This window comes from Eumetopias jubatus, unplaced genomic scaffold (genome assembly GCF_037043125.1).
Source record: "Eumetopias jubatus isolate StellerSeaLion01/CBP00866 unplaced genomic scaffold, mEumJub1_p1.0 scaffold_16, whole genome shotgun sequence".
Classification (NCBI taxonomy): Eukaryota; Metazoa; Chordata; class Mammalia; order Carnivora; family Otariidae; genus Eumetopias; species Eumetopias jubatus.
Window position 1 is genome coordinate 61,940,444 of NW_028274822.1, and position 13,002 is coordinate 61,953,445.

General features: G+C 49.6%; 1 protein-coding gene across 2 annotated transcripts in view; it reads left to right on the plus strand.

Moving 5' to 3' along the window:
• The window catches only part of GNAL (G protein subunit alpha L), a 139,872-nt gene that overhangs the window by 126,240 nt on the left and 630 nt on the right, over positions 1–13,002 (plus strand). For both annotated transcript variants that reach the window (XM_028089343.1, XM_028089344.2), the window contains exons 6-11: positions 2,471–2,525; positions 3,726–3,799; positions 4,326–4,384; positions 4,693–4,813; positions 6,767–6,897; positions 9,687–9,754. In XM_028089343.1, coding sequence (XP_027945144.1) covers positions 2,471–2,525; positions 3,726–3,799; positions 4,326–4,384; positions 4,693–4,813; positions 6,767–6,897; positions 9,687–9,754 — 508 coding nt within the window. The remainder of the gene's footprint in view (positions 1–2,470; positions 2,526–3,725; positions 3,800–4,325; positions 4,385–4,692; positions 4,814–6,766; positions 6,898–9,686; positions 9,755–13,002) is intronic.

Sequence of the window (13,002 nt, forward strand, 5' to 3'; positions counted from 1 at the left end):
TCTACTACTATAGATTTCTCTTTCATTCCTTTATGCCTTAGAGGGTCTTTCAAAGAACTGGGGGACACATTCACATTCGGGGGAGGAATTTTCACATTTTATTTTCATTGCACAAATTTGAAATGCATGAACTCACAATACCATTCAGCATCAGGAACGATGCAGAAGGGACTCTTGGAAATGTTCATTGATGCCTCTCGGATCTCACTTAGATCGTTAACTATCAGAGCCGGAAGGAACTTCGAATATCCATCCTGGAGATTAGGGATGGGTACAAACTTGACATCTTTGCCTTTGTCATTAGCATCTCTGAACCGCTTATTTTTAATAGCGTTCTGTAAGGTACTCCCACAGCTTCCTTTGGAAGGCAGTCTTTAATCACATCTATCAAGAACTTTTGATGTATTTTTTTAACCACATTTCATTGTTTCTACTTATACTAGTTATTACCATCTGAATCAATTCACCCACCTACCTCCACCCTGTTTGCATCCTGTTTGAAATTGGTTGCTTCCTAAACTCTAACTATAGCCAAAGGCTCCATATTTAGTTTAATTTTCTAGCCCCTTTATTCGGAGATGATTGGTTTCTGTATCACATGTTCAGTATTATATGTCTCCTGCCAAGAGGACAGACCATCTCTGTAATCAATTAGTGTAGGCCAGTGTGAGGGAGGCAGCTCGTCTTCCCACCAGACCCACCTGGTTGTCTGGGCTACAAACCAGAGCCCCCATTCCAGGAGCAGAAAACTCTGTCACAGAGTGAGTTTCTGCCCTTTCCCTGCTAGATGGTCAGGAACTCACTGTGTACTTTGGAGGTGCTCTCCACTCTGCCAAATTCAAGGCCAGCAGGGACTGAGCCAAACGACACTATGGCTCTCAAACCAGGCCTCAAGCAAGCCCGGCCTCCAACGTTTCCCCAGCTCCCAAGGGGCCCCCTCCTGTGGCTCTCACAGGGTTGTCTGCACTCTGTCCAAACTCCTCCCCCTCGGGAACTAGCTCTGCCCCCAGCCAATTCACCCACCTTCTGGTAGGCACATGGCAGCACCTCCCGGGGCTCGCGGTCCCCACTCCAGAGAGGCCCCAGGCGGATCACGGCCCCTTTGGCTTCTCTGCAACCTTGCCACCAGCCCCTAGTTCTGCAGTCCTCCAGGAGATGATGACTCTGACAACGCCCATGGCAGGCGGTGCCGCCACAGACCCTCCCACCACCACCATACCTGACATGACCTCATTCCTGATGCTGTCCTCCTGCACTTCCGGTCTCTGACAGGAAATCCCTACCGCCAGTCGACCCACTCTCGCCCCTTCCAACAGTCGGCTTTTGGCCGAGGCCAGGGCTGCCTCTGTTGCAGCTCTAAGGGAAGCCTTGGGTGTGGAGCTGCTGGCCCTTGTGCACAAGGGTGCCTGGGCAAAGGGCCGCCAAAATGTCGCCCCAGCACCAGGCCACCATCCTGCACCACTGGGAGCTATCTCTAGCTCCCCAGGAGGAAGGAGATACAATGGCCAAGGGAATTAAGTGATCTTAATGTGTCTTTGGCCTCCCTCTTGCCCATGCTGGAAGCATCTCTCAGGCCTGCCGTGCAGGCTGGCAGAGGGAGCGTGTGGAGATGGGGGTGGGGGGTGACACCTGTCCTGCACTGTGCAAATGCCCACAAGCATTAGACCATTCGAGGAAGGCCTAATGCTCTATCACTTTACTTCAGTAAAGGAACCCAAACCATGCTGAGTTGGACAGGCAAGGAAGTCGGCCGTGTCCCTTTAGTCTGGGGCACGTTCACCCTCCCTGGAGCTGGAGCCTCACCCACAGCCGGGAGACCAGGGGCCACTCAAACCCCTCCTTCCCCTACATGTTCTCCTTCCCTTTGAAGCCCCTGCTGCCCCCTCTGTCTCCAGAAGGATTCCTTGCTCAGCAGCTAACCAGTCTCCATGTCTTCCTGTGTCTTGACAGTCTCCATGGTGTCCATTATGGGCTGGGCCTCTCAGCCACCTGCTCACTTACCTCTTTCAGCTGCTGGTGGAGGAAGGGAGCAGACGTTCATTCATCGAACAAAGATGCGGGGACCAGGCCTGTACTAGGTGCTGGGGATACCTGGACCAGCAAGACTGAGACATGCCCTGTGGGTCTTGCATTTTGGAGGAAGAAATAGATAATAAATGTAAAACAAATAAATGGGAATCGTGTCAGGCTGTGGTAGATGCCACGTAGAAAAATAAAGCAAGGTTGGCGTGGAAATTTTAGCTAATATGGGCAGGCGGCCTCTCTCTCTGAGGAGGGGGAGCATGTGCCCACGGGGCCCCTCGCATCCACGTCTTCTTCCACGTGCAGATACAACGTGATTTTTTTTCCCTTCACTCCCCCACCTGCCCCTGCCCTCCCGTGCCTCTGTGACTGTCCCATCCCCTAGACCCACTGCCCAGGAGAAAGCCACCCAAGAACACTTCTGAGCATGTGCTGGCTTTCTTTTCAGCTTCCTGGAGAGAATTGACAGTGTCAGTTTGGTGGACTACACACCCACAGACCAGGTACGTGAAGCTGGAGCCCGCAGTCACCTGCTTGAACTTGGCGAGATTAGAGGAACTGTCAGTATTATTCACTGATGGTTTGTAAATGGATTAAGGGGCGAAATCCATAAAACAGCTACTTCCTGCAATTGTGTCCACTGTCCCTGCATGTGCACAGGGTATATTTACCATACCCTGTGATTCGGCGCCTGACTTAGCTCTCTAAAATTTACTAGATTTCTAACCTGCCAATATCGAAACAATTTTATCTGTGGGATAGCAGCGTGCAATTCCCATTGCTCTTGGAGCTGTCCACAGCAAGCTCAACCTTTGCTTCTCCAGCTTCGTCCACTCTGCCCATTCTACTTTGGGCCCTGGGCTGGGTCACGTATACAGGCACACTCTCCAGGTGCGACTCAGAGTGTGGTCTTTGGGTTAAGCTGGATGAAAGTGCCCCACTGCCCATTTGTAAGTAGCAGGGAGGGAGCTTCCGTGCCCCCTGGAACCTTTGGCCATCAGGCATCTACAGAGACTCTGATCACTCTGAATTGCTCAGCTTACGAGCCCCCCAGATACCTCAGGAGCTAGTGAACTCCAAGGAAGCTGGGGGGGCTCCGTTCGAACTGCCCCTCTGAGACTCCCGCAGTGTCTGTGTCCCCTGGAGGGCCTTGGCTGTGGGCCCTTCCTGGCGGCTCTCTTCTCTGCCTCCCTTCCCCTTCTCTTCTCTCCCCTCCCCTGGAGGCCTGAGCTCCTCTCTCCCCTGAAATCCACAACTCCGTGAGGCTGACCCCAAGAGCTCAAAATTACCCGACAGAGCAATCAAGCCTTTGATTTCTCACCCATCGGTGTGCACCCGCAGCAGGTGGCTCTCCAGGAAGGCGCAGCAGCAGAGCGCCACCAGGACCCCGTGTCAGCTGCACCTGTGACAGGATGCCCTGGGACCCCCACAGAAGTGATTAAAAAAAAAAAAATCCTAAAGAAAATAAAAGCACAGCTATTAAGTCTCTAAGACCAAACCAGCACATTAATTGTGACTTTCTGCTTGGTGGGGGCGGCAGGGGGTGGGAGCAGAGCGTTTGTCTGACTTTTTAAGTATCATTGTCTCTCTCACAGTTGGAAGAAATGGTTATTTGAAAAACTTGGTTACTGTGGTTGCAGTTGCGTTCAGGGCTTTCCTTCTGAAGAACAGTGATGCCACTTGGTTTGTCTTCTTGTTCTCAGGATCTTCTCAGATGCAGGGTCCTGACATCAGGGATTTTCGAGACCCGATTCCAAGTGGACAAAGTAAACTTTCAGTAAGTGGTTGAGAGCAAGCCTGCCGGAGATGGGGGGCCGGACGCCCCCCTGGCTGCCTGCTGGGGCCTAATGGGGTCAGGGAGTCCGGCCTTCCTGCCATGGGCTGGGCCCTGGGGCTTCAGTCATCCCAACTGTGCCTCACTACCCTTCTGGATAGGTCCATACAGACTCTGTGGCCCTAAAGGGCATGCAGTTAAGTGTAGGGCAGGGAGGAAGGTGGGAGCCAGGGCCACCTGAGTAGGTGAAGACTATCCAGAGCAGCTGTCCAGGCAGGGGGATGCCCCCTGAGGGCTGCCCTGAGCGGAGGGGCCTGAGCCGGCTTGGTCACTGCACGGTGAGGCCTGTGATCCCAAGAAACAACGGGGTGTGGACTCCCGGGCCCGGCAATGGTGCAGAACCTCAGAGCGTGCGGAGCCGTTTGCCGAGGCCACACAGGGAGCAGTGCCACGGGCCCGGAGCCACGGCAGAGGAGGGACACAGAGGGAGTCTCGCCTCAAATGATCATGCCCTGATGTTCCTCCACAGCATGTTTGACGTCGGCGGCCAGAGGGACGAGAGAAGAAAATGGATCCAGTGCTTTAACGGTGATTGCTATGCTTTCTCAAGAATAGGGATGAATTCTCACACTCACTCCTGCTACTGTGCTTCAGTAGCTTTGAATTAGACCATCCATTACGTGCCTTAAATGTGAATCTCATCAGGAATCGAGGCATCCCAGCTTTACATTTAACATTGGCTCATGGGGTACATTACTGAAACACACAGTGCCTCTTTAAGTCATTCTCATAATCCCGGGGTGAAAATGAGTAGCAGTTGGATGTGGACCTTATTACCACGCAGTGGCTCTCTGTCTAACGGAGGCGCTTCTCTTTGTCTCTCTTCTCCCATGAAGACGTCACGGCTATCATTTATGTCGCCGCCTGCAGCAGCTACAACATGGTGATTCGGGAGGATAACAACACCAACAGGCTCAGAGAGTCCCTGGACCTCTTCGAAAGCATCTGGAACAACAGGTGATAAAAATAAGAAATTCGGGGGGTGCCTGAGTGGCTCAGTCAGTTAAGCCTCTGCCTTCGGCTTAGGTCATGATCCCAGGGTCCTGGGATCGAGCCCCGCATCGGGCTCCCTGCTCAGCGGGAAGCCTGCTTCTCCCTCTCCCGCTCCCCCTGCTTGTGTTCCCTCTCTCGCTGTGTCTCTCTCTGTCAAATAAATAAAATCTAAAAAAAAAAGAAAGAAAGAAGGAAATTCAGTTGCACCTCTGGAAATTGCAAATTTTCTTTCATGAAAAATACCACTCAGCTCACTTTCATTATTATTCTCCAGATATATTTTCTTTCCATGCTGATAAATCCAGAACCGTCAGCAGGATCTTTTTTGGTCCATCTCATGTATAGACACACTTAATATGGGGAGTATTCTTTGATGACACTCTGACAGTGCTTTGTCAAGAAAATTCAAATACCTGTTTTGAAAGCTCAAGATTATAGCTAGAGTTCAAAACTGGTTTGGTTTGGTTTTTGAAACTTAGAAAGTACCATCCACAAATAACTAGATAATCTCTAGAAGATCCCTTACAGGTCAAAATCACAGCATAATCATGTTTGAAACTGCTACTGTTGCAATGGGTGATTATTTTAGAAAGGAATACCCACCAAACGCACACATACACAATACACACATAGATATTAAAAATCAAAGTATCTTCTGAACTATTTAAGAAGAAATATCACCAAGGAGGACAGGAAGCATTAAGCTGAACTTGCAAAACATTTGGTTTATCAGAGAAGTTTTTCTCTATCAAAAGTGTTCAGCAACTGTTCTCAGTGGAACAGTATTAAGACAACGAGAAAGAAAAAGAGTCAGGAAATACTGGATATACGGAAGAACACTTTGGAGTCATTAAAAATTTTTATATATATAAATATATATATGTTATATATAATATTTACACATATTATATATATTTATATATGTATGTAAACACACACAGTCACATGAGAAAATGACCACAATATTTTTAAATGAAAAAGCAGATTTAAAAACACCATGATCTTGTTTTTATAACTATGTCTGAGGATAGGAAAAAACCTGGAAGTAAAAACATAACAGTGCTAATAGTTGCCTCTAATAGTAATTACATTTGATTTTTTTCTATGATTAATTTTTCTATAATTAAAAAATCATTTTTACCAGGATTGGCTATTTTATAACAAGGAACAGTAAAGCTATTTCCATTTGGAGGAAGAATGGATTGTTTCTACTTCATAGTAAGATTCCTGTACACTAATCATCAGCCTGATTCCTTTGAAATAATAGAATTTACAAAGGCTTTGCTCATGCACATACTGAGTTCATCTTAAGCCCGTGCTCTGTGTCTGTTTAATAAAACAGAGAGAACCTTCCCCATCCTTCACCGTCACTGTACCTGAGCCCCTCCCCTTAGCTTGTCCAGTGCCGTGGCCTTGACCAAAGTCTTAACATCCTGCTCCACCTCTGGAGAACCTCAGCCTGCTCAGACTCAGCACAGGAAGAGCCAAACCAGCTACAAATTACATTCTGTGTGATCAGCTAATGACTCATGTGTTTTGTTCTTGTTACTGACGCTCTAACGTCTGGTTTTCCCACCCTTTATTAATAAACTGCAGCGCAAAAATGCAGGTGTATTTATTCCATAAATAAACCTTAGCTTTGGTGCCAAGAAATTTACATTCCCAGGAAAGATGAATTCGAAAATACTGAACTGCTAAATCAACTATCTCTATTTATTTTTTATAAGGTTTACTTATAAGAACGTCTTACTTGCAGCTGGAGCAGGGGTCCACGAGATTTGGTGTATCACATAATTCTAAATCCTGTACATTTCAGGAAGATGGCAGTGTTGTTCTTTTTCAGCAAGTAACTCCTACGTTACAGGTACTTTCACGTACTAGTGGATGTGAACTTGGTACGTTTATTTCTCTTTTCAGGTGGTTACGGACCATTTCTATCATCTTGTTCTTGAACAAACAGGATATGCTGGCAGAAAAAGTCTTGGCAGGGAAATCAAAAATTGAAGATTATTTCCCAGAGTATGCAAATTATACTGTTCCTGAAGATGGTAAGATTTCAAAACTAGTTTTTCCTAAGGAAAAGGATTGATTGCTTTTTTTAAATAGCCCTGTTACTATAGTTCAAACAGTTCTGACGATTTTTAGGGAATTCCAACTAATTTGAATCAATCCTCTGGACTACTGCCCCACCTTAAAGTACGAGCATATTAAAATGTCTTATTTTGGATTCCATGTGTAAGAATGTCAAGGTTTGACTTCAAACTGTTTAGGAGAAGACAGGGCACTTTTGGGTGTCATTGGCTGAATTAAGTTCTGTCTCTTGGTGCCTTGGTTGGGTCTGTCATGAACTGGGCACTGTGTCAGCCGACCTTGACTCTCACTGTAACCCTAGAAATGACCCTTTCTGTTATTTGCCTGTTTTCCTGTGGAAAGTGAGCTGAGAGAGGTAGTCAGTTGTTCAAGGTCACTCAGGTAGAGCCTGCCAGGACAGGTAGCCTCTGAACCTTCATGCCCAAGCCCACGCTTTCAGCCACCACATCCACCTCTCTTGTCCCCAGCGATGACTTTGGCCACCACCAGGGTGGCCAACCACCTGCAGGGTTCAGGCACTGGGTGGGGGCCTCTCAGTGCTAAATTCCAGAAGACCCCACCCCGGGCAGACCCCGGTTCCCACTGCTGCTCCTCAGTTCTCATAGAAGGGATTTATTTGCGCGAAATGATACCACTTCTTAAAATTTGAACCCCCAGCTAGATAAAGCAGAATGAAAGGGACTTTCCTAGAAACTCAGGGAAACTCAGATAAGAAGTGGTTCATGGTGATCCTCGGGCTAACCTCGGCCAGCCTGGTGGCCAGTCACCTAACTACGAGAAGTCAGCAGAGCTGGCGCTGCCCTCTCATCCCTGGACTATGGCGGCCGGCCAACCGGGCCTTCTTTCTTCTCCCGGTAGCCAGGCCCCCCGTGCCCCGCACCGTGGACAGTCAACACTCAGGCGTCCACTGTGCTCTTCCTTCTTTCCGTCCTCTCTGTCTTGGTCCTGGCCCTCGTTCGCCTCTTCTCAGCTCTGGATCTGGTCAAGACAACGTCCTGCCCAGACTCCCTTACTCTGCTCATTCAACTTTCCAGAACATTCTCTGAATTTCTGCCAAATTCTTTCTGAAACACAGCCACAATCCTACTTATGATCCCTACCAACACGGACTTAATCTCACCACAAGCTGAGACCAAACCTGGCCTGCCCAGGGAATATTACAAGCTAGGTTCCCCACCACAACCCTCCGTGGATCCTGTGCTCCGCCCACACACACATTCAGTGGATCCTGTTCTTCTACCCCCATCCTCAGTGGATGCTATGCTCCTCCCACACACACCCTCCGTGGATCCTGTGCTTCTCCCCCACACACATTCAGTGGCTCCTGTGCTCCCCCCACACACACATTCAGTGGATCCTGTGCTCCCCCCACACACACGTTCAGTGGATCCTGTGCTCCTCCCACACACATCCTCCGTGGATCCTGTGCTTCCCCCCAACACACATTCAGTGGATCCTGTTCTTCTACCCCTATCCTCAGTGGATCCTGGGCTCCCCCCACACACACATTCAGTGGATCCTGTTCTACCCCCATCCTCAGTGGATCCTGTGCTCCTTCCGCACACACCCTCCGTGGATCCTGTGCTCTTGCCACACACACATTCAGTGGATCCTGTGCTCCCCCCACACACACCCTCCGTGGATCCTGGGCTCCTCCCACACACACGTTCAGTGGATCCTGTGATCCTCCCACAGACACCCCTCCGTGGATCCTGGGTGCCTCCCACACACACCCTGCGTGGAACCTGGGCTCCCCCCACACACACCCTCCGTGGGTCCTGGGTTCCCCCCCACACACCCTCCGTGGCTCCTGGGCTCCCCCCCCACACACACACCCTCCGTGGGTCCTGGGCTCCCCCCCACACACCCTCCGTGGGTCCCGGGCTCCCCCCCCACACACACCCTCCGTGGGTCCCGGGCTCCCCCCCCACACACACCCTCCGTGGCTCCTGGGCTCCCCCCACACACACCCTCCGTGGATCCTGGGCTCCCCACACACACACCCTCCGTGGATCCTGGGCTCTTCTCCCTGCCCCCTCCTTCCTCCCCTCTGCACTGAGCCCACACAGGCACCTGCCAGGGCCAAGCATGGCAGGTGTGCCCGTCAAGCCCGATTCATCACCTGCAGCGCTCCCTATCACCTGCTCTGCGTGAGTAATGATATAATCATAGTCGTTACAACAGAGAAGGAAGAGAATAATGAGCACATGCAGAGAGGCCTAGATTTTAGGAAAGTAGATTTCAGGGGTCACAGAAGTCATTGACTGATCCCCTGAACTTAGAATCTGCGTGGCAGAATCAGGTCACTACAGTTGATTTCAAAGAAGGGCTCCAAATGCCTGAGTCGGTGGTAGGAACAGCGAACTGGGAGGTCTTCCCTAGAACAAGGCTAAGGAAGGAGAATGCAGACCAGATGAGCACAGCCACTGCTGAAGCCACAGCCTCTAGAACCTTCTCTCTCACCAGAGCTCGGAGGGGGAAGGCAGCTGCGGGGTTGGTCAGTGTTCAGAGACATGCTTTCGTTTTACTTGAATGGGAGTCATCCCCCACCGCCAAAAACAAAAACAAAACTTTTATCAGAGCTAAATGAGAAATAAAGTTCCATTTTAGCTTTTGGCCTTGCTGCAAGCGTCGTCCAATGAGTGTGCAGGAGCCCAGCTTTGTAATTCCTCTTCTGTTTTCCGTAGAGTTGTATCTTTGTTTCACATTATTTAAACTAAACGACTAATACTTGTTGTTTTTACAGCAACACCAGATGCAGGAGAAGATCCCAAAGTGACGCGGGCTAAGTTCTTTATCCGAGACCTGTTTTTGGTAAGCAGTTTGCATCTTTGTTTTCTTACCACCTTAGAGTGATATTGTTCTCTACAATGTATATATTACTTACCCTTTCATGATCTCATTTAATCTCCCCCTGAATTATGAGAGATGAGGGAAAATGTCGCTTCCTTTCCCCACTGAGCATACCGAGGTTCAGAGAGTTTGGACTTCTCACCTCAGGTCACACAGCTTCCAAGCAAGAACAGGGAGCATAGCACTTTTCCTACTGTGCCCAAGGCCCCAGGGAATGGCACTGAGACGAGCCAGACTGTGTTCACTTGTATTTTCCAAAAGGAAAGAGACCTTTGACAGACCTCTCCCTTCATTCACCCCCAAAAGGCCAATTCAGACCTTCAGATAAATTCAGATATCTGTTTTTCTCTTTTTTTTACTTTTAATATTGAGATGATTTCAAACTTACATAAAAAGTAAAAGACTTATACAATTAACTCAAGATACTCTTCACCCAAAGTGACCAGTTGGTAAAATTTTGTCACATTTGCTTTATTTATCTATCCGTCCATCCATCCATACATAGTCTCTTGAATAACCTGCAGTGTGTAGCTACCTGTGAGTTTTTACTAGCTTGAAACTAGTAGGTGCCACAATACCAAGAACATTTTCCCAGCAGTGCCCGACAGCACTGGACACATGGACAGTGTGCTTCCAGAAAGGTGGGGGTCAGCCTAGTCTGCAGTGGGGATGGTCCACAGCATGCCTGGCATTTCCGTGGGGATCGGGTACCAGCCTGACTCCTCAGGGGAGCCTTTTTCTCTACCCTCTTCCCACAACGGCCCCTGTTGTCTCCTGAATCCTATACTGAGTGAGAAAGTAAAAAGGAGAAGAAAATCAAGTCCCCAAAGTAAGTTCTGACCAACAGTGTTTCCCCCAACTTTAACAGGTGGCACGGGGAAGGGCCCTACAGTGAGGAAGTCCGGGAAATACTGTGTAAATCAAGTGAGACAGGTTTCTCTGTTGTCAGACTGTCCGGAACGTTTGCTGTGCTGGTATGCATGCCCAATCTCTTCAGTAAGGTAGATTGATTAGTTTGTAGCATACCGCAGGCTCCCTTTTTGAGGAGCATCTTGCATGACCATAAATAGAAAAACACATAAAAAGTGTTCCATAAAATGCTGTTCTAATGAGAACTGAGAGTTAACTAAGTGTGCCCGTTAGGCATTTAAAGATTAGAAACAGAGCTACCCCCTCCCAAAATGAATGGCCTTGCCCCCACCATTCGGACGTTGGGCAGAAATCTTTTATTCTCTAACAGTGGACTCAATCTGGCTTACATGCAGTTTGCAAGTCAGGGAAATAAAAGCCTAGGGGTTCCTGACTTAAGTTTTTTATGGTGGAATTTGCCTGGGTCAGTGAGTCGTCTGGAGTCACGTTGGAACCCCTGACCCCAGACTGAGAAGGCAGCAGGGCAGGCTGCAGACATGGTCAGTGCTGAGTCTGGACAGGAGCAAATGTGGGCAAAACAATAACTTCGATGATAGAAGGCTCCGAGACAGGGTGGGGAATAAAGGCTGTACATGGAGAGGGAGAGGTATGTGGCGGGGGCCGGGGGCGGCTGGCGTTGAGGAGGGAAAGGTGGACTTGGGCAGAGAAGGGGGAAGGCATAATGAGAAGAGCCCCTCGGTGAGAAAGGGCCACACACTGTGGGAGCATTCTCCTTACATGTCCTCACATGCGGAGGGCACTGGCCACCAGGAGGTTTGTCCCAGTCAGGGTCACTTCCTCCTACAACGGGGAGGCCCAAGTCATCCCCAGAGCAGGAGGACCTCAGAACGGAGGGAGGGCCAGGTGGTCAGCCCCCAGTATTCCCCTCGTCACCTGCAGGCAGCCCTGTCGCCTCAGACTGGAAACCACCCGCAAGCCCACGCCCAGACCTGGGCCAGGGGGCCCTCCGGGGCAGGCATCCCCCCAAACCTTTTAGAGCAGAAGGTTTCAAAGGCAGAGCATGAGGTCGGCACCCTGGGTCTTGATGCTCTGGCATCTGGTAGAAGCCTGTATATTTTAACTGGGCTTCTCATCCTGGTATTTTATGAACTCCCCTGTTTTCTTTTACCTTGAACATCATCTCCTTAAGAAAGAGCCTCAGAAGTGAGGCTCAGTTGAGCCAGTCAAGCAGAGTCTGGAATGGCCCAGCTTTCCTCGACAAGCTTATTTCTGTCATTTAAAATGAAAATGTTTAGAAATGTTAGAAAATGTTTAGTGTGTTTAGAGATAAGCAAACTGCGGCACCCTCTGTAATGGCTCTGCCTTATGTTCGTGTTGCTCCAGGCCAGGACACACCGGTCCCATCAGTACAGAAGGAAGCCTGTTCCTCACTCACCCACTGCGCACTCCCTCCCCGGGTGCCGGTCCCTCCCCCGAGCGCTGTAGGGCTCCAGCTACCTAACCCACACGTTTCAGTGTCCATCAGTCTTGTAAAAGTTGTAATGGCTCAAGAGAAGCCTGACTATTGCTTAAAATAAGTCCGTCCTCCTCCCAGGAGGACTCTCATACCCTGAAGAACATCTTTAGACAGCACGGCAGGGGGTCTCGGTTTTTCTCCAACAGCTGATTCCCCAGATGCTTTGCAGGAAGAGGGGTGGGGGGGGGGCAAGGAGGACGTGCAGGGATCCCTGTGGGCACCTATGAGGAAACCTCCACGTGACCTCTGCATTCGCCAGCTGGGGCGGCCATAACAAAGCACCACACACCGGGGGCTTACCCAGCCTTCATTTCCTGACACTTCTGGAGGCTAGAAGTTGAGATCAGGGTGTCAACAGGGTTGGTTTCTCCTGAGGCCTCTCTCCTTGGCTTGTAGATGTTCACCTTCTCGTTGTGTCTTCACATGGTGTCTCCACATGGCCTTTCCTCTGTGTGTGTCCCAATGTCCTCTCTTCCTCTGAGGACACCCTAATCTTACGGGATTAGGGCCCGCCCACATGACCACATTTTAACTTAAACTACATCTTTAAAAAGAGATCCTGTCTCCAAATAGTCACACTCAGAGGTGCTAAGGGTTGGATTCCAACATATGAATTGGTGTGGGGAGGACACAATTCAGCCCATGACAGCATCTCTCCGCATTGCCCCACTTAGCTTCCCAATGCACCTTGTGAATCATGACCGGTCATGCTTTTTCTCCTCTGGGAGAAAAGCCATGAACCTCCCACTGCTAACCAGGGGACACCCCCAGGAAGCACTCAAGCTCTAGGTGGAGGAGGCAGTATGACTGATCTGCGATCCAC